General features: G+C 42.6%; 1 protein-coding gene across 2 annotated transcripts in view; it reads right to left on the reverse strand.

Annotated features, from left to right (window-relative positions):
• LOC311052854 (copine-9-like) overlaps positions 1-27035 on the reverse strand; it is a gene marked incomplete at both ends in the record, with an annotated part of 132331 nt that overhangs the window by 66322 nt on the left and 38974 nt on the right. The window contains 2 exons of one of the 2 annotated variants that reach the window (XM_084068085.1): positions 1633-1696; positions 20951-21024. In XM_084068085.1, the coding sequence (XP_083924211.1) occupies positions 1633-1696; positions 20951-21024 (138 nt within the window). Of the gene's footprint in view, positions 1-1632; positions 1697-20950; positions 21046-27035 lie in introns of both variants that reach the window. The other variant, XM_084068084.1, reaches the window with a different exon arrangement.

Here is a 27035-nt window from a genome sequence, read left to right on the forward strand (position 1 = left end):
GAGAACGGCTGTGCTGTCATGCTCGTTTGAGCACGGGTAGAGAGCCTATTTCAACCAATCAGATTGCTTGGTCGGAACTGGCCTGTTATATATTATTATAGGTTAACCCATTAAGACCGGGAAAGCAACCACTTTAACCATTATTTCATACTTTGGCTATTCAAAAACAGCAGATATACAAGCTCATAGCACGACACCGAGTGTCTACAAGCTCATGGGTGGGGGGGGGCACCAAACGGCTGTGAGAAAGTGAAAGGAGACTCAACTGTTGGCAAAGAGCGACGAAATTTAGAAGCAACGACTGCTGAAGGAGCGCTAAAACGGAAACGCACCCGTGAAGCGTACATTTTCCCGCATTGTTTTTTCCAAATCATTTGGAAGGATACAGCCTGTCATCTTGCTGCAGAACTCAGGTACCTGTTTCACCCAAAGGGTTATGTGAATTGAGACAGCAGTTTGTGTGATTAATAATTTGTACTGGCACCAATCGACTGACTGGGATATCCGTGGAAGCAGGTCAGTCTCAAAATGAATGAATGCACACAGGGCCGGATTTATAGGAGTTGAGGCACCTGGGCTAGAGTAATTTTTGAGGCCCCCCTGGCACGCATGCACACGCTGCTCGCGAAAATTCTTCGTTTGTTTTTTTTCCTTTTATTTTGTGTTTTTGTTACTTTAATTTGGTTAATTCGGTAGGGTTACTATACAATTTAATCCTATTGCATGCCCACCCTAGCCCAACGGTAAGTCCGGCCCTGATGCACACATGATTCACCACTGTATTGCACTATTAATATGTAAATGACTCTCTCCAGAAAGATACATTTCAAAGCACACAAATAAAGCTCTAAATAAAGCTCTAAAGCTCATTAATAATCATTTGCAGACAACTGGTACAGTAGATAGCAGGCTAACATCATTTGGGTAAGCAGTGAGCCAAGAAAAGCTATAAGGCATTGAGTACTTTATACTTTCTCGTATGATGGAATTCGTGGCAAAAACTAGCCGTTCCACAAGCTCATAATGTTACGTTCATAATGTACATGTACAATGTTCATAATGTTTTGAAAAAAATGTTTTGCCTACACTGACATTCCCAAAATAGGGACGTCAGGTTCAAAGTGGTTAAAAGTATTGCAATTTTCCTCTAAAACACCACTGTTGAAACTGCATTCACAAACTGTTTTGACATTTGTAAAATTCAAAGCATTTTTGCATGTGATTTTATCAGAATCCCTGTGGCTGAATTTACAAATGAAACTGCTTGAAGCTTCCTCAACATTTCCACAATTAAAGGAACCCACTGGTAAATAGGATTTTATGTATGCTTGAATGCTTCCTACTGTAATCATACAGTCTTAAGCAACCATATTTCCTGAGAATTCCACCTAGCTAAGAAGCTTTCCATGCAAATGAGCCGGAGCCATTGTGTCCATGCTGGGGGGCGAGGCCATGTTGGCACTTACAATAAAAATAAACCTAGGGGAGAAAGTGTGTCACCATGGCTGTGACAGCAGTACACTAACAACATCCACAGTGCACAGTGAGCTGGGTCGATGTTCAGACATGACACGTGTGTGCGTGCGTGCGTGCGTGCGTGCGTGCGTGCGTGACAGGGAGAGAGGAACTGACCCTGCAGTTACTGAGCTCCTCGGCAGTGAAGATAATGATACCACACTTCTTCCCCGGTATCCCACTGAGAGAGAGAGAGAGAGAGAGAGAGAGAGAGAGAGAGAGAGAGAGAGAGAGAGAGAGAGAGAGAGAGAGAGAGAGAGAGAGAGGGGTTGAATAAGCAGACTGTGAAATTGATGAATAATGTACAGTACATGTAGTCATGCACAGATACACACACAAACAGTTGCTCACTTTCACATGCGTTTAAATAACCTGTTTATGCCCATGGAAATACAATGAATCTGCACACAAACACATAAACTCCAGCTAGACAAAAACACACGCACGCACGCACGCACGCACGCACGCACGCACGCACGCACACACACACACACACACACACACACACACACACACACACACACACACACACACACACACACACACACACACACACACACACACACACACACACACACACACACACACACACACACACACACACACACACAGTCACTCCCAGGTTGTATTATGGTGACGAGTTGGGTAAAAGTATACTGTTTCGCCAGTCGTTTGACGTGACAGGCTCCCCTGTCAGGTACTTTTTCAATGTTCCCTGTCGTCCTATGGCACGTGATTGCCATTTACAATGGTTCCATTTAAAATGGTATTTCATTAAATGGAACATTACATTACAGTCAATTAGCATGGAACCTGCTACTGTACAACTCAACTCATTGACCGCTATAATTAGGTCCAGCTGCTACTCAGCAAGCTCTTTATGTACAACTTTAATTTGACAATGGAGCTAATCGACAAGCCAAAATTGAAAAAAATGTTTTTCACACTTCTAGAACATATTTAAAATAATAAAATGCTAAATCAATTTTTGTCCCTAAAAGTCCAATCTTCAGTAGTTCAATCCATTGTGGTATAACCTGTATTCATGGCTTGAATACTCTCAAAGGAATGATTCAGCCTTGCTGTTATGCATGCAGACACTTCTCCCTGCCTAATGCATCGTAATCAGTTTATACCACAGACTCAGGATTTTCACACTGAAAAAAAGCAATGTTCAAAGATGGTAGAGTGGGAGGGGGTGTGTGTGAGCCCTTTGCTCAGACGGCCCATTATCTGGACATCCCAAAAGTCTGAAAATGGCTGATTTAAGCAGTACATCTGGCCTGAGTCCAAACTAATTGGAATCTGGGCTTGGTGTGACTGCACACCTGTTGTGCATCTAAAATCAGTCAACCCCACACTCACCCCAGAGCCTCTGTCATGACAGCATGTCCATCTGTTCTGGCTTGTAACATCTTGCCACTCTCTTCAATAAATGTGTTTGAACCATCTACCTGTGTCCTTGTCTCCTTGAGTGTCAGAGGAACCCAATCCACACAGGGGTGGCTGGTAGCAAAGACGTAATTGCTACAAGTGGATTTATGTTGCATGAGAATGTTGAATTCCACACCATTAGACATGATTAACAAAAAGTACAGAAAGAAAGTTGAAGAGAATCACAGTTGCATCAAAACAGTTGCAGATGAACTGCTTTTGACAGCAACAGAGTACGCAGCACAAAGAGGTCATAGTGAATCTGAAGAAACTGACAAGAGGATTTCTTAGAAATGCTAGAAATTATCGCTAAACACAATCCTGTGGCCCAAACAATGACGGCAAAAGGCGATGTAAAATACACAAGCGATGCCATACAGAATTACATTCTGCAATCTGTGGGGTCAATTTATGGAATGGTCTGGATTTGGAACTCAAACAAAGCACTAATATTGCACAATTTAAGAGGATGTATAAAAAGGACATCATTACCTGTTATACAGTAGAGTGGAGGAAGGGGTGGGTTGATTGTATTAATTAATTAACTTATTTTTTGTTTTAGAAATGTAGTGATCAGAATAGGAGTTTACTGTCTATGTGACGCCAAATTAATTCACAGCAAGTGGGTATGGGTATATATGGGTTATGTATAGAGCTATGTGTATTAGATGTATATATTATATAGAGATAAGATGTATATAGCTAGAGTATGGGAGTATAGGTATACAGATATCATAGGATTTATATAATATAAAGTTGCATTTGTAATTGTTTCTATAGATTATGAATGTTAGATAAGACAGCTGTAGGAGTAAATAAGTTTTGCTTCTTCCTACTCCTTTTTGAACATGGATGGATGGGATGATCAATGATCGCATTTTAAATTTTTATGTTTACTTTTATTTTTATATTGTGGCTTTCATTGTTTTGGTTCTTGCTTTATTTGACCTGAAAGTTCAAAATAAAGTTTATCAAATCAAAAAAAAAAAAGCAGTGCTTAGCATGTAGGCTATAGTGTGTGCTCCCATTGTGAAGGAAGTGAATTATCTGTCATTGCTGTTGAAACCAAAGATCTGCAAAAGAGGGAGCATCTGTTATTAGTACTGGTATGATTAGCTCCGAACTTGTTGGGTCTTATGTGACTATATGTGCTATATGTCTGTGTAAGTGTAATGATGACAAGGATACATTCAGACATAGACTACATTGTTGAAATAGAAAGATATTCTACTAGCCTTTCAGCCAGCCGTGTTGTCTGTGAGTGGAGCTTTTTTGCTTTTTAAAGCTCATTAATTTGCAGACAACTGTGGTACAGTACATAACGGTTGAAAATGTCTGGACACGCCAATTAGTAAAATCCTGTTTTTTTGTGTTAATTTCTATATTTGTAACTCCCAGTTTTAGGACGTAGCGTGTTACTAATAAACTTGAGGATGTGACAAGCCACTGGACTGAAACTCTTCACATTCCTTTTGTTTTGCTTCCTGTCCAGTTGAGTTTCTCACAGGATCATTAAATGGCCAGTCGTGAGGGCCGAGCAGGTCGATGAAAAACTAGAGCTGATGTTAAAAAGATCAACCTGGGAAGGGACAGAGTGAGAGCAGAGGGCAAACAAAACAACAAAGGAGGATAACAGTTGGAATAGGTTGGGAGACAGAAAAGAGAAATGTCGAAGAAACTTTCTGACAGCGGGGGGGGCGTGTATCCGAAAGGTCTTCACCTTTTGAGCTACTGAGGACAGGAAGGAAAGACTTGAGGAAATAAAAAAGCAATTAGGAGAGAGAGAGAGACAGAGAGAGATAGAGAAATAGGGGTGACTAAAGGGGCCCCTAGGGGCCACTTCCAGTGAAGTCACAGTGTTTCATTATAAGACATACTGTACGAGATGTTGTCTCGTGTCCGCAGGTGCCGTTCAACAAGGTTGTTTTTTTGGTTTCAGCACCCCCCCTCCCTTTTCATTCTTTTAATCTCTTTATTTTATTTTTTTCATTTTCTCCCCAATTTAGTCGACATGCCAATTCCCTCCATGTGTATGGTCCCTGCGCTGTCACCGCCCGGTGACGATGGTGTGCCGTGAGACAAGTCCAGGTGCCTTTCTGTGACAACCACACATTATTATAGCAATAGTACACAACCAAACCAATGGTTGTTTACTATTGCTATAATAATGTGTGGTTGTCACAGAAACCATAGAAAAAGGTTTCGATTGGAATGTGTTGTGTGTCCTGCATGTGTTGGATTGGGCTTTAGTTATTTGGTTTCAGTTAGTGTTGCAGTAGACTGAAAGAACGAGCCCAATTGATGGTCTTGAAGGGCGGATCCAAACCCAGCCGCCCGGATTCGTGCGGCGCTTCCTATTGCTTCACCAATCTAGCTTACAAGTGGTAACCGTCTTCCACGCCGACATCTCGCCACTCCGACTAGTGGCTTGCGCGTGCGGTTAGGGCAAGTTGGGAGTGGTAAAAATTAAATGAGTGAAACGAATTTGAGTACTTTTTCCACCACTGGTGTTCATTATATTGTACTGAAGGTAGGGCAAACAGATAAGGTTCAACATTTTTTTGTCCTGCATAGGTCAACACAATCTTTTTTCAAATAATTGACTAATGTAGAACATTTTTCAAAAGGAGACTCCACTGGTAGCAGAATGGAACTGCACATGGCATCACGAGTGGCGTTTACAATGTTAGCATGTCTAGCATTCTGCTAAATGCCTAAATTGTAAATTTGCAATGATCTGGAAGCCTCTCTAGTCTACTGTGGAAAGGTTAAATTAAATGTATATTGATGATACTGTATGAGTAACCATGTATTTGTTTAAATGGAGTGTAGGTGAGTTGACCAGGTTGGACTTCTTCCACTCCTGACATCGATCACCAAACATCTCAACTGCATATTGAAGGCGGATACATTTATAAAACATATATTTATAAGAATGCCAAATTATAACATTTTTTTTCCAAATTATATGAATAGCATTTCAAATGATCTGTTGCCCGGCCCTTCACATACTCTTAAATATATAGAAAATGACATAAAACATCCTGCCACTGAAAGGAGAGAGGCGTTTTTCCCGCTGTCATGATGATAGTTCAGTCAAATTATTTCGTTTGGGACTTCATATACCTGCTCTCTTTTCAATTCCCTCTTCACACCCACCCACACATGCATACGCAAGCACACGCACGCACACGTGTGCGCACAGGCACACGGACATACACACAATTTTAGCAAAACATTTAGTCGATGAAAAACCTCACTCTGTCTTGTGGAGTTTTGTCAATCTCATCTTTCATTCTAAGCCATGTTGAATTATAATGAAACCACTGGTAATCCATTTTACTGTATTTGTTATGCAGACAGAGAATGAAAATAGCACAATGATTAAATCGGTTGTCATTACCTCCACAAGAAACCCACATCACAGTGAAAAAACTGGTTAAAATTCAAGATGCAGTTAGAAGCAGTGCTGCAAAAGACCTTTTTCAAGCAGCCATATTCATCAGTTATGTAACAAATTAACATATTAACAAGATGTCCAATCCCATGCCTCGCCACTAGTACGAAATGGTACACATTAGATGGTACGTCAGATCTCGCTAACGTTCTATGAGTATGATCAATGTTTCTTTTTTATGTAGAATATCTTTAATCTCGAAACACGTTTTACGTAAAAAAGGTCTATTGTAAAGAAAATATGTATATATTTTAGTTTGCTTAGTTTGTTTTAATCAATGACATGATCACACACAGCAAAATCCTTAGTTTTCATGTATCCATTTATGAGTGTACAAAATAACCAAAAAAGTAACCAAAGCGGAAGGTACGAGAAATACTGTACAGAGAGTGAGACTGAGGGGAGAAAAAGAAAGGAGAGCTATGGGGTGGTGAGAAAGTCAGGACATGTGAGAGAGACAGATAAAGAACATAAAGAAACACCACATCGTGGTTGAAGGCCTTTACATCCGTGTCTGTCCAGACTAATATACTGTAGTATGTGTAGTGAATGAAGACATGGAAGGAATTTGATTAACGTGATTTGGGAGGACACTGTGGCGTTAAAGTTTGACCTTTGACCACTTACTTCGAACCAGCTCATCCTTGAGTCCAAGTGGACGTTTGCATTAAATTTCAAGAAATTCCCTCAAGGCTGAGATATCGTATTCACAAAGTTGGGCGGCGTACGTGCGTATGTGCAGATGGAGGGACAGATGGATGGCCAACCCGATAGCACAATGCGGACAGCCACGGCTGTCGCTGGCGGAGGCATAACAAGAGGGAGACCAGAACAGAAAGAATGCGAGCCACGCGAGCCATCTTCTCACAAGCACACAGCTCTGTGTGATGTGGGGACTCGGGCTTCCAACTGCCTGCCAGCCAGGCAACAAGGTGGGAATTATTTATGAGTTCATCCACTCAAAATCCACAGCCGCCAGCTTGCTTGCCGGATACCAGAACTGCTGGACAGAGTTAAGAAGGTCTGTCCATCAGAGAATCACCATGATGTTTCCGGAAATGATTTGACCACCCCACGAGAGCCCAAAATGACCACCAGAACTATGAATTCACTTCACTCTACGAGCCTCCTGTGATATGGATTACACACAATAACAGCAGTGACAGTGAAAAGCAGACACATTTCAAAAGCGGCTTAGTGTTATGTTTTGATTATCACAAGGGCTGAAAATAATATGTCCTACACACAAAGGCTTCAAAACCACTTTAAACCTGACGTCCCTATTTTGGGCGTGTCATTATACTGTAGTTGAAAATGTTCCCAACAAAAACAAAAAAAAACATTTTGTGAGTTGCGAGCTCTTCTTGATTTACTAGTTGCACATCATTTTTTAAAAGTGACTGACAAAGACAATCCCTTTCTGTCTGTTTCCAGAAACATCTGAGAGAACACAATATTAGTGTTTAAGGACCTTATGTTAGATAGATAGATAGATAGGGCCGTTAAGATACAGATACAAGAAGTAGCCTACTATATAATACACCAGGGTAAAACGTCACAAAAAAACAAACAAACAAAAAACCCACCATCAACAATGAACAAAACACACAACAGTATTCACCTTCTACAATAACTGCCCTTGTTTTGGTTTCATGGACATTTTCGTTAAGCAATCCACACATGAGTTCACTCATGTGTGGATGAGAGAGACACCGCCTCCCACTCAGCTTTCCTATGGTCTGTCTCAGGGTTGTTATTTCAGAATGGTTGTACATGTATAAGCTGGACAGATCAGACTGCTCTGATAAAAGGAGAGACAGGCAGGCCTGCTATAAAATATCACCAGGGAGTCCAGCTCATTTAGCTACATGGCATGAACTCTTTGTTTGATATATTGGGGTCAGGATATAGGAGGTGGATAGGATATACTGTCAGTAGTTCGCAAGACTGCACACTTTCCACTGGGTGGCTGTTCACTATAATTGCTGGCGGAAAAGGCGCCTGTCAGTTAATCTCCTGAAGCTAATTACCATATCTTTGTCCCCATTTGGTAACTGCAGTCACAGATTCTTGTGTATGGCTGGAAGCCCTGCACGGTAAAATCCAGAGTGTTAGTCTTACTCTGAGAGTGTACAAATGGAACTAAATGGACCCAGTTAAATGAACACTGAGGACTTTACTGTGTGGCAGAAAGCAGTTTGGTGGGTCTGTCTCCCCTATGCTTCAAACAGGGTCAAGCTGACAGCTAACACTCTCTCTCTGCTAATCATTTAAGCCACTGCTATGTTAAATAAAATGCTGCTAATTCCCTCCAATGCCTCAAACTCCTCCTGTTATTATTTGTACGTGGAGTAGTGCAGTAGTGTTCATTTGGGGAGTGGCTGTTCGGATTGCTTGCCCACCTGGAACATGTGTCCTTTTGGCATGCGTGCCAGTTCAGAATAAACACATTCAGAGGAAAATGACACGGCAGGGGATCCCACTGCGTAAAAACGGGTGACGCATATGATCATACGTGTGTAGCAGCTACAACTCGTCACTACCTGTATATAGTATGACATATGTTGCACCCGCCAAGTGTGAAGTTGATCAGATGAACAGTCCTTGATCATGCAAAGGACAGGCAGGCAGGCAGACAGACAGACAGACAGACAGACAGACAGACAGACAGACAGACAGACAGACAGACAGACAGACAGACAGACAGACAGACAGACAGACAGATGTGCAGGCAGGCACGCAGGCAGGCAGACACACACGCACGCACGCACGCACGCACGCACGCACGCACACACACACACACACACACACACACACACACACACACACACACACACACACACACACACACACACACACACACACACACACACACACACACACACACACACACACACACACACACGCACGCACACAGAAATTCCTTGAATCTCTGAATTGTGTCAGGTTTGTGCTACAGTTTCATATTCACAGAATGACATTTTCGTGGGTTTTACTGTGCTCCTCATACAATCTCTGACACCATTAGGGAGTATCCTCAGAGCTGAGCCTTTTCCCACCAAACACAACTGGTAGGACCATCTGGTGCAATATGGTATAAATGGTCCTAAATCCTTTGAAGCCTTTTGACTGAACTGCAAGCACAGAAGCCAGAACGGGCTTCAGATATAAATCTGGGGGCCCTGCCAGCAAACAGAAATTAGCCTAGTTTCTTAACGAGACTCGGCTACGGGGGCCGAACTGAATTCCTAAAATTGGCTCCTGGAGCCGACCGAGTTAAGTCATTCAATCCGGGAACAACTTTAGTGACAACTTTAGATTTCTTTGGCTATTCAAAATAGCACATATACAAGCTCATAGCGCGGCACTCGATCTGCTATTCGTGAAAATGTGTGCAAATCTTTGAATATATATATATATACTTTTTTACTCAAATCTTTGCTTCTGGGGGTCCCTGAAACAAAATATTTTGGGATGGAGGGGGTTCGCGGACAAATACATATCATTTTGGGTGGTCCTTGACATGAAAAAAGTTTGAGAACCACAGATTTTATAGCAACATAAGTTTAAAAAAAAAAAACTGTTTTAGAGGACATTTGTAGAATCCCCAGAAGCAGAAATTTTCCCGATTAAAAAAATAAAAAGCAGATCTACACCGAGTGCCGCGCTATGAGCTTGAACATCTGCTATTATTAGCGGTGCCAACCGCTCTAAGCTTGACTTTGTCCGTATGTCCGTCCGTCCGTCCGTCCGTCCGTCCGTGTGTCCGGATGAGCACGGGATTTTAAACAACTATAACTCCAGTTTGCATCATGCCACCAAGGCCAAATTTGGTATGTGGACTTAGACCACCAATAGGGACGAGCATGCATTGCTGAAGTTATCAAAGAGGGGTCCAGGGACCCCCAGCGCCCGTATGAGCACGGGATTTTAAACAGCTATAACTCCAGTTTGCAGCATGCCACCAAGTCCACATTTGGTATGTGGACTTAGACCACCAATAGGGACCAGCATGAATTGCTGAAGCCCCGCCCCCTCTGTCTTCCCATTGGCTGGCCTTCAAACAGCCATAACTCAAGTTCGCAGCATGCTACGGAGTACAAATTTTGTACATGGACTCAAACCACCAATAGGGACGAACTGTAATTACTTAAGCCCCGCCCCCTCTGTCTGCCCATTGGCTGGGCTGTAAACAGCCATCATTCCAGTTTGCAGCATGCTACCAAGTAACAATTTGGTACGTGGACTCAGACCACCAATAGGGACGAACTGAAATGAGTTAAGCCCCGCCCCAAAGGCACCGCTTCCTTCACACAGGGTGTGATTTTTTGAATAGCCAAAGATATCTGAAAATGACACAGACTATGCGTTCCCGGTCTTACTGGGTTAAATGTTCCCTGCAGAAGCAGCGGCGGCGGTGGTCTGTCTGAGAGCTGTCAGCGCGGGGCGCAGCAGACGAGACCTGAGCCACCATGCCAGATGGCAGGTGAGTGCTGCCGAGGACACCGCCCGCGGGGGACAACCGACGGGATGGTGACACTGGTGTGTGTGTGTGTGTGTGTGTGTGTGTGTGTAAAGAGAGGAAGAGGAGAAAGAGAGAGAACTGTATCTATCTACAGTAACTGTGTGCGTGCGCGTGCGTGCGTGAGTGCGTGCGTGCATGTTTTCACTATTGATGTGCCACTGGCTCCATGCTCTCTAGTTTGGTTTTGGCTGTTGTGTGCGCTGAGTAAAAAAAAAAAGCGTCTCAACGGATTCTCAGTGGAGTGCTAAACCCAAACTCCAGTAAACATATTCCAAAATATTGAAAAAGGAAGCACATCTCAAACGTATTATCAAAGAGCACAGAATACTAACATTTCCACTTATTTATTTGGTTCACAAATAAATAAGGAAAAGGGCCTTCATCAGAGCGTTTACACAGATTCAACTCATTAGTCATAATATTGACTGTGTAAATCCAATATATTTTTCTCTCTCTGGAACAGTTTCTTAAAATCATCACCTAGTAGGCATCATGACTTTCTCATCCCACAGAATGTTTGTGAAGGGGGTTATTTATTTCAGCATGTTTTGCAATTGCAGCATATTACCTGTACGGATTGCAGTGTGCTCTGGTATTTGTTGTGGGGTTGTTTGGTTTGTCCAACATATGCTCTTTTGCCGAAATATGGCAAATACATGTTGAAAATGTTAGTATTTTGTCCTCTTTGATTTAAAGTTTGAGAGCTGCCAACATATTTTTTGTGTTTCCTGTGGTGTGCGCGTTTGCGCTCATGACAGTTGTGTTTATGCGTGCGTGCGTTGGTACATAATAATAATAATAAACGTTATTTTTAAAGCCCTTTTCGAAACATGGTTACAGAGTGGCAAAATAAAATACAGTACACCAAGAACGATTCAGCTTAATCGTTTTTTGATGTTTATGCTGAGAAAAATTCAGGCAACTTTAGATGTCAATCTTAGCCATTCAGGGTGAGAGAATAGTGGACAATCCCAACCAACGTGTTCATTCAGCCGTCACAAATCACCTCCTTTACCTGCTAACACGCCGCACAGCCTAACAGACGGCTGTCAACACGCCTCACGGACACGTCATCCCACAGCACATGGCGTTGTGGATTTATGACAACGACAAACGTAACCACCCTTGTTGACAGCTTATTTAGGTGCTGTCCCACCTCATCAATCTCCATCTGTCTGACTGCCAGAGGCGTCTGGGAACCCTAATGGAATCCACACATTTATTCCATTTACAAATTGTCGCTGTCGGGGCAGAAACCTTGTATTTCTATATTTCTTGCTTTTATGTTGTTGTTTTTTTCCCATGAATTAATACCCTATTTTATCCTTAGGCGTATTGACAGTGTTGCACAAAAGTAGCAAAATAGCTGATCTACAAGTTCACAATGCGTCACGATATAGAGAAAGAAGCAATAGGGGAAAAGGAACATGTAATGCCTGTAAAGACAAGATAGAGACGCCAGGTTAAAAGTGATTATGTCTGTCTGTGGGGTTTTATACATATTTATCCAATGAAAACTATTAACAAGAGCTTGTGATTAAAGCTACAGTACATTGGATCCATTGGAATACAAGTAACAGTAACCAGTGGTGTAAAGTAACTAAGTACATGTACTCAAGTACTGTACAATTTTGAGGTATTTTTTACTTTAGTGGAGTATTTCCGATTTTCAATACTTTTACTTCTACTCCACTACATCTCAGAGACGAATATTGTACTTTTTACGCCACTACAATTATTAGTCACTAGTTAGTTTGTAGATTTAGATTAGTATTACAAAATATACATTAACTTCAGCCCTATACTATACTTAGGCTATTTGAAAATAGCCGATCTACAAGCTCACAGTGAGCTTGTAGATCTGCTATTTTCAAAAGACTTTTATACATTTTGAAAACTTGAAAGACATGCAAGGTTTATACCCGACATTGACCTGAGATTTGTCTGCCTTTCGTATTTCAACTGTGAGCAGCCATGATGGAGTTGTGGACAAAAGTTTGTCTAACTCGTCAGAACAGAACGTGCATTACTCACGTGCCGTGCCTGTCTGTTTATTTGTCTCTTTGTCTGCCTGTCTCACTGTCTCTACTGTATGTCCTTCTGTCTGTCCCCATTTCTGTCATATACAAAAGACTGGCAGCCCCCTGTAGTAACTCTGAGGACCCCTTAGGGGTCCCAGAACCCCTGTTGAAGACCCGTGCTTGTGATATTCATGCTGCTATGTTAATGTGTGTTAATCTATGTTAATTAAGAGGCTGTTCTGATTAATGATCGGATTAACGTGCTTCTGATTAATTCCTGTGTGGGATTTATGGACGTACGGACCTGGTTTGTAAACGTGGATTCTTCTGAAAGGCAGCAGTGGCTGCGTGTTTGATGTATGTTCATGAGGAAAATGTACATGTGCATACACACTATTATTATTATTACCAATGACTGCAAATTGAAATAGTTGTTGTTGCAGTGCTTGTGTGTGTGTGTGCCGATTCTTCTAACCATACATACAAAATGTACAGCATGTACGTATGAACAGTATGTATGAACAGTATGAACAGTATGTATGTATGTATGTATGTATGTATGTATGTATGTATGTATGTATGTATGTGTCAGGGAATATTATCAGAATATTATCTAGGGGAATCTGTGACAGCTGCTGAAAGTTGGGGTACCCTTCACCATTATACTGTAGCTATTGTTGTAGCTCACGTCTCCCTTCTAAAAGATATTATTAATCTCAATGGGCAAGGCCATGAGTTTTGGAGGGGGTTTAACCATGGGGTGGACGAGAGGAGAGTATATCAACAGGTTGAGTTGAAAAGAAGCTGAGAGACTGATGAGCTTGAGCAATGAGCATATGTGTCCGAGTAGCTCAGTTGGTAGAGTTCTCGCCATTAGACCATAAGGTCATAAGTTTGATCCCAGGCACTGTCAGTTCAGCGTATGAGTAGCATGCCTTGAGTCCTATGTTGAGTGCTGAGAGCTGATGAAGGAATTTATTGTCCGATTGTTTTAATATCCCCTGACTATATGTATGTATGTATGTATGTATGTATGTATCTTACTGATTGATTGATTGATTGATTGATTGATCAATTGATTGATTGATTAATTGATTTAATTGTCATGTGTGTGTGTGTGTGTGTGTGTGTGTGTGTGTGTGTGTGTGTGTGTGTGTGTGTGTGTGTGTGTGTGTGTGTGTGTGTGTGTGTGTGTGTGTGTGTGTGTGTGCGCGCGTATGTATGACATGTCCAAGTTCCCGTTTGTTCCCGTTCCCGTTTTTTATGGGCCAATCAGACTACTTTTACACCCTGCCTGGCTGGGCTAACAGCACTCGTGGGTTTCTATAGCAACAGCCAGGTAAGAGGAGGTTCCTTACAAAGAGTGAAGTGTGTTTCTAAAAGTAGAGATCTATAAAGCAAACAACAGCCAACACGTACGCACGCACGTACGCGCGTGCGTGCGTGCGTGCGTGCGTGCGTGCGTGCGTGTGTGTGTGCACGTGCATGTTTGTGTGTGTGTGTGTGTGTGTGTGTGTGTGTGTGTGTGTGTGTGTGTGTGTGTGTGTGTGTGTGTGTGTGTGTGTGTGTGTGTGTGTGTGTGTGCGTGTGTGCGTGTGTGTGTGTGTGTGTGCATATCTATTTCTAGACACATCTATTTCTATATGCACAGTTGTGAGTACATTTGACCAATGTTTTTTGTGATAATCAGTGAAGGGCAGAGTCACTACACTACGCAATTTAGGTAAAATCACTCTGCAACCCACATCACTCCTGTAGCAGAGAGAGAGAGAGAGAGAGAGAGAGAGAGAGAGAGAGAGAGAGAGAGAGAGAGAGAGAGAGAGAGAATAAATTGTAGCAAGCCATACAAAGTAAAGATAAGCTACATGTGTCCTATGACATCCTGGATAATTGGATAATTATACCAGAAAATCGCCAACGCTGAAAAACTAAAACATTTTCCGATATGATCTCAAACAACTGCCACAAACCAACCTTGTGTTCTTTTAAAAGAAAAATAAGCTATTAAAAACATTCTTATCAATCCACTTGTCTGGAAGCTTCATCAGAAGTCTGTGAAAAATGTCTCCGCTTCTTCTTTGACAAGATCGCCTTTATTAGAGCTCACATTTCACTCCTCCCCCTCCATGCCTGTCACTTGCTCTGCTGTCTTTAATCAGTTTGACCTTCCGATTCTTAACAATATTTGTCTCTCAACTAAAACTTACATCCTGTTCCACTGATAGCGTCCCACCTCGCCTCTTCAAAGATGTATGGTTGACTGTAACTGCACCAAACGTTACAAGTAATTGTAAATTACAGCCTTGCTTCAGGCGTTGTTCCAGCCTATTTTAAACATGCGTGGTGGAACCATTGATTAAAAAACCTAATCTGGACACTTTCTATTTCTAAGAATGTTCTTATTTCACACCTAGAATGCTGTTTGGGTATTAAGGTGGTCCGGAATCGATCCTGTTTAACTGAAATATCTTTCTCAGTAAGCCTTGGTGACTATGCAGGGTTCAGTTCTCAGGCCCATCCTTAATTCTTTTCACTGTATCTTCTCCCCCTGGAATCTTTATTTAATTTAATTTTTTAACATGGCATTTCCTTTCATATGTTTTTTCATTTTTATGCAGATTAGATTAGGTTAGGTTAGAGGGATATTCGGTTTCACAGCCTGTTCAATTCAGTCGTACTGAATAAGACTATAAATTGGTACCCAGTGCCTTCCTGCTTGGCATTCAACATCATGGGTTGCTTGAGGTTGCTTTCTTACTTACTAAAAGTAACAATGCTTTGAAAGAAGACTAGGAGGATTGCCTTTAGCCAGGAGACAGAAGAGAGGATGAACAGTGTAGAAGTTGAAGATTGTACAAATCTCTTTTTGTCACGTTTGACCAAAACAAACCAACAATACAGCTGAGATAAACATCAAGACAATAGCAGAGATAAACAACAAAACAATTTAAGAGATAAGGCAAAACGTGTCTGAATTAGTGATCAGTCAAGCCTGATTTATACTCCGCCCTGCAATATGTTGGGCACCTCACATAACCCATGTACAACTTGGCTATTTTTGGTGTACGATGGGGAATAAATCAGGATTCAGGAAATAAGCACACCTCCTAATGATAGAACCTGCCCTTCCTGTTTCAATACAATCTTGTGAATTATGACGAGACCAGGTTGTGTGTGTGCTTGTGTGTGCGTGAGAGTGGGTGTGCGTGTGGGTGTTCGAGAGACATGAAGACAGACATATCCTGAGAGATAGAATGTGTGTGTGTGTGTGTGTGTGTGTGTGTGTGTGTGTGTGTGTGTGTGTGTGTGTGTGTGTGTGTGTGTGTGTGTGTGTGTGTGTGTGTGCGTGCGCGTGTGTGTGCGTGCGTGTTTGACTGACAACTTGCTACAGACCCACAGGGACCAGTGAGGCCACTTAATGACAACACACAGAGGCAACTCTGATTTTGGCAAACAAACCAGCATGCTGCTTTCTCCTCCTCTCCTCTCCTCTCCTCTCCTCTCCTCTCCCGGGAGTTAGTTATCCACCGTCCTTTCAATTTCAAAGTGCTTATGCTTTTATTACATTCCAAATTATACATCTGTAAAAACCTTTTCGTGCAAAAAAAGTTAAGAACATAATTTATAGTAAAGTACAAAGGCACACGTAGCGCGCACACACACACACACACACACGCAAGCGTGTCCCCAATCTGTCTGAGTCCCTTTCCTGTTCAATCTGTATCCCTCACCCACCCACTCTCTCTCTCTCTCTCTCTCTCTCTCTCTCTCTCTGAGATGTGGTGAGTGTGTCTGGTTCTTCAGTAGCCTTTCAGACAGCAGTCTATTCCCTGCAGGCTTCTGGACAGAGACACTGGGGAAGAGGGCTTCATGTGATCTCTCTTGCTTATTGGCACAGCAACAACGCCTTACCCCCCCCCCCCATCCCCCTTGGCATCAACCATGCCACTTGTCTGCCTCCCTAAACACAACGCCTTCAGATCTACAAGCTTGCAATGATCTACAAGCTTACAATGATCTACAAGCTTACAATGATCTACAAGCTTACAATGATCTACAAGCTCACAACGCGTCAGCAAAAGTTTGACATGACAGGCTCCCCTGTCACGCCATTTTTTAATGTTCCTTGTAGACCTGCATCACGTGATTGACAATGAAATGTGGACATGCGTTCTCAGTCCCAACTTGTAATAGGTTGATGCGCCGGTTAAAATATAAGAACAAGGCAGGCAAGGAATCAGAGGCAAACTTGAGCCCCATGAGGAATGCCCGAGGCTAGCGTGGCACTAGCCAAGCGAGTGCCTATGCCTAGCGGTGCGATGTCCGCTTCTGTCCACTCAGCTGCGTTCTAGTTGCTTGGAATCGTAAATCACGTTGTCCACCTCAACCTGCAACCCAACATCAGGCTCATCCCCTGTCAGGTCAAAAAACATGCTTATAGACCCACCTTTTCACTGTAGGGGACTCCTAGGTTCACTTAATTATTTTGTGTTTACTCCCTCCTGTTGTCACTGACTGACAGTGTGACTGAGTTTTCTCTTTCTTCCCTCTTTCTTCGGACTGCCCCCCAGGCCAGTGAAATAACACTGGAAAATAACTATGAACCTATGAGGTCAGTGCTCCTACTGTCTGTCTCTCCCACACTGTCTCCCTCTCAGTGTTCCTACTGTCTGTCTCTCCTACACGGTTTCTCTCCCAGGTTTCCAATTGTCTAAATAAAGGAAATTAATGCTTGTGGGAATGGAATAACCACTGTGCTTTCTCAGGGAGAGGTGAGGAATTATTATTGTGTCTGTCATTAGACATCATTGTCCCATTACTCACAGCTTGGATGTCATAAAGACATTCATTGAGAGGGTATTACAGCCTTTAGGGAATCTTGTCCAATGGCTCTCACCAAGGTGAACTCCTTTAATAAATTATAATAAATAATCCATTTCATAGAGATAAATCTATATACAATCTAATAAATGTGCTAATTTCCAGTGGATACAAAAAATATATGTCTCATGCATATGCTTGGCTTGAATCCTGGGCTGAGCCCACAGTAGACCATCCACAGATGTCTACAAATTTCACACAACACAGACTCAAGTAGCAGAATACCTACGAATATTTACCGAAATGAAACTCATTCAAAACAAATTGGAAAAAAAAAAATCCCTGTATGAAGCACCACTGCTGTGCTCAATCTAAAACGCTTTTCTAATGTTATAGTTTGGATTAGGTCTTTCCCTTCATAAATCACACACTGAATATGCCACTTACACTGCCATTGCCATTGTGTGTGTGTGTGTGTGTGTGTGTGTGTGTGTGTGTGTGTGTGTGTGTGTGTGTGTGTGTGTGTGTGTGTGTGTGTGTGTGTGTGTGTGTGTGTGTGTGTGTGTGTGTGTGTGTGTGTGTGTGTGTGTGTGTGTGTGTGTGTGTGTGTGTGTGTGTGTAGGTCTGCTAACTCTCAGTTCCTTTACATCAAAGTTCTCTAATGTTTTACTGTTTTACTTTTCACTTATTCTTATAGTCCATAAGCTAAATCTCCCCTTAATACCTATTCATAATTGGATTAAAATATACTTTCCTAATTTGTTGTTTTTATTTTTTGTAAGCACTTTGAATTGCCTTGTTGAAATGTGTTAATAAACTTGCTTTGCCTTGGTGAAGCCAGTATAGGCCCACCTCATTCCTCCTATAGCTGTCATCATAGAGCCTCTAGCTCTTATTCCTTTTCACTTTCTCCTAGCTGTCACGTCTCCCTCCCTCCATTCTTCTCTCTCGTCTCCCTCAATCCCTCCCTCATGCTGAATTTATACCTTATGACAGAGTATAACACAAGCTTCAGTGTCCACTTCCATTCTTTCCCCTATCCTCTCTCTCTTTGCACTCCCCCCCCCCCCCCCCTCTCTCTCTCTTCTCTCTCTCTCTCTCTCTCTGTCTCTCTCTTTCTTTCAGAACAGTGTTTTGGAGCTGTCAGTGGATCAGAGCCGACTATGTGGTCTGTCTGTGCTCGATAAGGCTTCTCAAGCATGTCAGCTGTGAAACAGTCCAGTGATGTGCTGTGCTGTGCTGTGCTGTGGGGGCCTTTGTGACGCCTTGGCCCCCAGGGCCCCATGGTCTCACCAGCCAGTCCCACTGAGAGCAAGCTGCAATATACTCCCTGACCAGGAAAACATCCCTATACAGCCGGTAGGACTCCTCGTGCTATACTGGCTCCTTCATGAATTAACTAACATCCCCACAGCCGGTAGGTTATTTATGCAATAGTGGGTCCTTCATGAATGAAATAACATCCCCACAGCCGGTGGGTCATTTATGCAATACTGGCTCCTTCATGAATGAAATAACATCCCCACAGCCGGTAGGTAATTTATGCAATACTTCATGAACGTGGTCAAATCAATCTATCAATCTATGTACTGTATCTATGTATCTATGTATCTATGTATCTATCTATCTATCTATCTATGGTGGGTTCAATCATGGCCAATCAAATGACTGCTGTCCATTACCGTTAAGAGCAGTGTGCTGCTCTTGAAGGTAACGCAATTTCTCCCTTGAGCAAACTGATGTCGCTGTGAGGGAGGTGTGGAGTTGTCAACAACAAATATACAGCACCCCAAACAGACATCATCTTTTTTTACACCATCTGCAGATTATGTCAAGTCAGCTTATGAGTAAGTAAAAAATGCTGTAAAACATCTGGTACTGTGTGTTTCTTAGTGTAAGAAGCTGTTTAATGACGTCCGTGATGAGCTAAACCAGAACATAGCAGTATGTGTAACATTATATCTAGCAGCTGAAAAATAATCCTAGTATTGATTGATATTACACCTTCAACAGTTGTGTTGGATGCAAGCATTTGCCATTGCAACGTGTGGGTTATAATGCATAGAAAATATACAGTACCTAAATAATTCTTTCAGCTTGAGGGATTCATACCAAACAGTAACTTCTATAAACAGGTTGTTTGTGAGTTTGACTCTGTGGTTATATCCACGCAGATTTCACAAAAGGTGAAACTATTGTAGATGTGGCCGCAACTAAAGTGTTTATTACACATTTTGTTCAGCTGATGTTCTGTATGATAATCAAAATTCAATATTCCTTTAATTCATTGGAAATGACGGAAACCTCAAATGCCTTTTTGAGAATTAACAATGAAGTTTAAGCTTAAATGGTTAAAACGATTCATGCAGTTCTTTCTTTCTTTCTTTCTTTCTTTCTTTCTTATACAGTACACAATCAACAGCGGCCATCAACAAACACAGGGATCTCTGTCCAGCAGCCTTCCTTGTTGTAGTGAGCAGTGATTCTCAGTCTTTTCAAAGTGAAGGTCAAGGACCCCCCAGTTGTAATTGAACCATTAGGTTCCATTTGTACACTCTCTGGGCGGATTCAGACTATGGTTCCGGGTGCGCACCTGGGACCACATGGCAGATCGTGCGATTAGTGTGAACACTGTGTACCGTTTCCCTGAACGGATCACTGTACCGTACCCGGGAACGCCTGGGGAGATAGTCTGGGGTCCCCCAAGATTTTAAACTAGCGAGAGTAAACCCTCTGTGTAAAAATGGAAGAAAATTAGACTCGATTATCTCTAAAGTTATGGGAAAAAAATGTATGAACAGGTTGAAAAGTATCTTGCTGAAAAATAACTAGCGTACGAATTGCAATCTGGCTTCAGAACATCCCATTCCACTGACTCATGCCTTCTCTATTTGAACGACCACATCAAACATGAGGTGGACACGGGCAAATGCGGCATGGTCATGCTGGACCTCCAAAAGGCATTTGACATTGTAAATCACTCTGTATTGATTGATACGCTAAACGCAATCGGTTTTGATAGCACATCAGTGAACTGGATGAAATCCCGGAGGGGAGAGAACAGGTGGTGGAGATGAACAGAACGCTGGAACAAATGATTATTTTGGGGGGTCACAGCCTGAAAAGGTTGAGAAGCAGTGATGTGTACAGTATAGTATGGGATACTGGGAGACTTACGAGAGCGTCCTCTCCACCCGTCCGCCCGCAGCGCCAATGATCTCTCCCAGAGTGCAGAAGGTCTGACCCAGGAACTGGATGGGAGACAAAAGAGGCTGGTGAGACAAACACAACAGAGACACAGCACAGACACAACAGAGACATGGACACAACAGAGACAATTTCACTCCAACCAGGGTTCTCTCTCCTGATTGGATAAAATTTGTATCCCGACCTGAAAATGTATTTTCAGTTTACAAATGAGCTGGAGAAACATGGAGACCTCTGTTAACAAACACTCTATAGCAATGATCACTATCAGAATTTATTTTAAAATAAGTTCCAACGTACAGCTTTAAATGACAGGTATTTGTGTGCTTTGTGATTTGTTACTTTGCCCACAGCAATGAGTGGCAGTATATTATAATGTCCATCTGTCTATCTGTCTGTTTTTCTGTCAACAATAACTGGTGAGCAGATGGTGGTACTTGACACTTGATCAGTAAGCTCCCCCAAAGAGATGATTAACTTTTAGGATTAAAAGGTCACAATCAAGGTCAAAGTCAAAATGACATAATTGGCCATATCTCAGTAACAGAGAGAAGAAAGAAAAAAGTGTTATTGATGCTGGCCAGTGGTGGAAGAAGTAATAATGATGGCAAAGCACACCCTCTCGTGTAATATTGTTTAATTGCATTATTATGTGTTCTAACATTACATTATTTTATACTGTATATAGTACATTATTATATCTGTGTTATATTTGTGACATTACATTATTACAAATACATTATTATGTGTGTTCTGTCAGCCCCTTTCCAAGAGACATGGTAACAGTGTGTGTACTGTGTGCGTGCGTGCGTGCGTGCACGTGTGTGTGTGTGTGTGTGTGTGTGTGTGTGTGTGCGTGCGTGCGTGCGTGCGTGCGTGCGTGCGTGCGTGCGTGCGTGCGTGCGTGCGTGCGTGCGTGCGTGCGTGCGTGCGTGCGTGCGTGCGTGCGTGCGTGCGTGCGTGCGTGCGTGCGTGCGTGCGTGCGTGCGTGCGTGCGTGCGTGTGTGAGCTGCTGCAGATGTATGGCCAGCATACAAAGTTGTGCCTGCCTATATTGTAATATGTCATTTCAAACAACATCTGCTCCATCTTTGAAGTTGAACTTCTGAAAGATGTTTTACCTGAACAAGTGACAAAACGCAGACAGATAAAAATGAAGTGACAATGTGCCATATTAATGACTTCCCCCGGCTGGCTGGCAGCTGGCGCTCGCGTTGCCCTTTGATGAAAATGAGCCCAAACTGTCAGAGCAAATATGACAATAACATAAAAGGCGCACAACAACGCAACAATTCCCTACTGTGAGCAATGGAAGCATGTGTTTCAAAATAAAAGACAAGCACATTATGAAAATAGTGAATTCAAGGCTGCAATTCGGAACTCATTTTAAAGGATACAATTTTATTTGAGCCAATATGTATGGTAGAGAATGTTAATACAATAATAACTAGTATATCTGTAGTGGTTGGAGGTGGTCTTCCTACTCTTCCATTGAGACATTAGACCCTGGTGTTGGGTAGGACACTTAGGGCGGATTCACACTATGGTCCCGGGTGCCCACCCTGGACCACTTGGCTGATGTTGTGATAGTGTGAACGTTGCGTATCGTTCCACCGAAACGGATCACCGTACCGTACCCGAGACCGCCTCCGGAGTTAGTCTCGGATCCGGATCATGCGTATTCGGGCACGGAACGATGCAATGTGAATCCATCCGTACCAACAGGAGGAAGTGGACTGCTAATCATATATCATTTATATATTTTTATAATGACACATTATTTTAGCTGGGTTATACCTTCTCATAGTTCTACTTGAATGTTGTCAAGAAATAATAATCCCGCTAGTGTTTGAGTACCGCGAGCCGTGAAAAAACATAAACAAAAAACACATGTGTAGCGAACGCGTATATAAGGATAATAAATATACTAAGGATTAGTCCGTGACGTCACTGCTAAAATACCAAGGATGCGTCCGTGACGCCAATATCATATTAACCGAGACGAGGTTACATTTCGAGGTTTCAAAGACCAGTGCACACACTGCTTTGGTTGTGTATTGTTGATCTGCTGTTATTATAACTCAAGACAACGTCAGGAACACAGTCAAACTTTATTATTCACTCTAGACTTTTCACTCTAGACGCTTGTTGCTTGTTTCTCTCCGAACCTGGCAACCTGGTGTTGCCAGGCAGAGAGATAAGCAGCCAGCGTTAGCTCGTTCCGTTATTAGCGGTTAGCTTGTCGGGACTTTCAACGCCTGTAAGGGTATCATGGGACTCCCCAATGAGTGCTAGGAGAAAAAAAACAGACTTCGCATTTGTTAAAATAGGCGAATCTGGGCTATTCACGCGCCTCCTATTATGCCAACGGTGGGGGTCGACAGGGGGATCTGTGGAGTAACTCAATGGGCATTTCTACGTTGGTGAGTGATTTGCCACACATCAAAGATAACACTTAAAATGCCCGGATGTCTCCTTTAAGGGAACGCATCTGTGTCATTTTATGATTTATTTGGCAATTGTTTTAACAATCGTGGAACATTTTTGCAAATCTTTTCCGATCTGTGCTTCTGGGGGTCCCTGGAACAACATATCACTTATCATTTTGGGGGTCCTTGACATGGAAAAGTTGGAGCACCACTGATATAGCAACATACTGTTTAGAAAACATTTTCAGATATGTATTTGGCCGCGGACCCCCATCTCAAAATGTTTTGCTCCAGGGAATCCCAGAAGCAAAGGTTTGAGTTACAAATGTTCATTTTGAAAATATATATATTCAAATGTTCAAGATTTTTTTTAAATAGCAGATACAGGCTCATAAAGCACGACACTCGGTGCCGCACTATGAGCTTGTACTGTATATCTGCTATTTTTGAATAGCCAAAGAAATCTTAAAATGACACAGATGCGTTCCCAGTCTTAAAGGACAACTTTGTTTTTTTACAACCAAGGTCTATATTTAGGTTTCGAGAGCCTATCAGGCTTCGAACCCTATTACATCTCTACACTTTCATTATTATTCTTCCGCCGTTTTTGCCAGTTCTGGCCTAACCGCCTGGTCACTTCTTATGAAATTCGGCAATATGGTAGAGGGCTATGCCAAACGGCGAAAACCCGAAACTCACAACCATTGGCCAAAGGGTGGCGCTGTAGCACTCAATTGAAAATGCCAACTTTGAACAGGTACAGCTCATGCCCTGTTCGACCTACAGCCATGAAACTTCGATACACACATGCGTCTCCTCATGCCTAACAACTTTCACTGTTTGACTTTTGACCTCTGACCTTTAGATCTCCCACCATTTCGAATTCTATGAAAAGCAGTAAAAAGCAGTAAAAAGCCTACTCCTCCTGGGATTTATGAGCAATCTGTACGAAACTGTATACACATGAACTTTGGACCAATGCCGACAGACGTAACCAAGCGGATTTTCCATAAGTGAAAACGTTAAGCTTTTATAAGCCAATGAAAATTGCAGCTTTTTTTAAATTATTCATCTGCCCCTAACACATACATGCAGACTCACATTTGTTTGACACTTTGCAATATTGTAGAGGGTCCTTCCAAGTATCACTGAAACCAATCTTACTCCAATTGGTCAAAGGGGGGCGCTATAGCAATTTTTTGAAAATGCAAACTTTAAACAGGCAAAAGTCATGCCTCGTTTGGCCGACAGCCGTTAAACCTGCTTACACATGTGCCTTGACTCATGAGGAACACATGTATCACTTTGACCAGTAAGCTCTGCCCTTAGATTGTCTGCAATTTTGAGCAGTTTGAAAAACATTTAAATCCAGGATTTCTGAGCAATTTGCATGAAACTGTGTCAAATACATGTTTGACGCCCTTTTTCACAGGTTCAGGTGTGTTGGTTCAATAGCTTGATCGCTTAATCATCTGCCTTGAAACCATAGGGTAGCCGGTTCGAATCCCACCTCAGGTAGACTTAATTATAATTGCATTGCACACAACATGACTATATCAATGAATACATGTGCAATTGTTAAAGATGACGAGAAATGCATACTTGAAAGTAGTTATTTTCAATGTATGACGTACTTCATTCGCGCTTTTGTTTTGTTTTGTTGGATTCTCCCTTTTCACTGTCTAAGGCTGTGTATTGGATAGCTCCACCAGTAGAGTGTGAGTCTCATGTGCCGAAGGTCCCTGGTTCGAATCCCACTTATTACAGTTCACATTTAAATTGCATTGTACAAAACATGACCCTGTTAATTCAGACAAGTGCAATGTTTAGACAATAACACGAAATGCTTTTGAGAGTAGTTTTTTTTTATGTATGACATACTTTCTTGTGAAAATAGCCGATCTACAATCTCACACCTTTTTAGATAGCAACGCGTTGTGAGCTTGTAGATCGACTATTTTCCACTAGTTTCCATTCCGAAATATATTGAGCAGTTTGAAAAACATTTAAACCAAGGATTTCTGAGCAATTTGCGTGAAAGTGTGTCATGTGTGTGAACTCCCTTTTCACTAGTACAGGTCTGTTGGACCAATGGCTTAATCATCTGCCTTGAAACCACAGGGTTCCTGGTTCGAATCCCACGTCATGTAGAATTCATTATAATTGCATTGCACACAACATGACTGTATCAATGAATGCATGTGCAATTGTTAACCAGTAAACTCCGCCCTTAGATTGTCTGCAATTTTGAGCAGTTTGAAAAACATTTAAATCCAGTATTTCTGAGCAATTTGCGTGAAAGTGTGTCATGTGTGTGAACTCCCTTTTCATCAGTTTGGGTCTGTTGGCCCAATGGCTTAATCATCTGCCTTGATACCAGAGCGTCGCCGGTTCAAATCTCACCTCATGCAGACCTCAACTCAATTGCATTACACACAACATGACTGTATCAATGAATAAACATGCAATTGTTAAATGAAACGCTTATTGAGAGTAGTTGTTTTCAATGTATGATGTACTTCATTCCCTCTTTTGTTTTGTTTTGTTTTGTTGGATTCTCCCTTCTCACTGACCAAGGCTGTGGATTGAATAGCTTGATCAATACAGTGTTAGTCTCATGTGCCAAAGGTCCACGGCTCAAACCCCACTTGTCACAGTTTACATTTAAATTGCATTATGCAAAACATGACCCTGTTAATTCAGACATGTGCACTTTGCTCTCTCTCTCTCTCTCTCTCTCTCTCTCTCTCTCTCTCTCTCTCTCTCTCTCTCTCTCTCTCTCTCTCTCTCTCTCTCTCTCTCTCTCTCTCTCTCTCTCTCTCTCTCTCTCTCTCTCTCTCTCTCTCTCTCTCTCTCTCTCTCTCTCTCTCTCTCTCTCTCTCTCTCTCTCTCTCTCTCTCTCTCTCTGTCACAGTCTGTCTGTCTGTCTGCCTGTCTGCCACTCTGTCACTGTCTGTCTGTCTGCCAGTCTGCCACTCTGTCACTGTCTGTCTGTCTGTCTGTCTGTCTGTCTGTCTGCCAGTCTGCCAGTCTGCCACTCTGTCACTCTGTCACAGTCTGTCTGTCTGCCTGTCTGCCACTCTGTCACTGTCTGTCTGTCTGCCAGTCTGCCACTCTGTCACTGTCTGTCTGTCTGTCTGCCAGTCTGCCACTCTGTCACAGTCTGTCTGTCTGTCTGCCAGTCTGCCACTCTGTCACTGTCTGTCTGTCTGTCTGTCTGCCAGTCTGCCAGTCTGCCACAGTCTGTCTGTCTGCCAGTCTGCCAGTCTGCCACTCTGTCACTGTCTGTCTGTCTGTCTGCCAGTCTGCCACTCTGCCACTCTGTCACAGTCTGTCTGTTTGTCTGTCTGCCACTCTGTCACAGTCTGCCAGTCTGCCAGTCTGTCACAGTCTGCCAGTCTGCCACTCTGTCACTGTCTGTCTGTCTGTCTGCCAGTCTGCCAGTCTGCCACAGTCTGTCTGTCTGCCAGTCTGCCAGTCTGCCACAGTCTGTCACAGTCTGCCAGTCTGCCAGTGTGCCACTCTGTCACAGTCTGCCACTCTGCCAGTCTACCACTCTGTCAAAGTCTGCCAGTCTGCCAGTCTGCCAGTCTGCCACTCTGTCAAAGTCTGCCAGTCTGCCAGTC

Source organism: Gymnoscopelus microlampas (genome assembly GCF_963454915.1).
Source record: "Gymnoscopelus microlampas genome assembly, chromosome: 10".
In the NCBI taxonomy this organism is placed as follows: domain Eukaryota; kingdom Metazoa; phylum Chordata; class Actinopteri; order Myctophiformes; family Myctophidae; genus Gymnoscopelus; species Gymnoscopelus microlampas.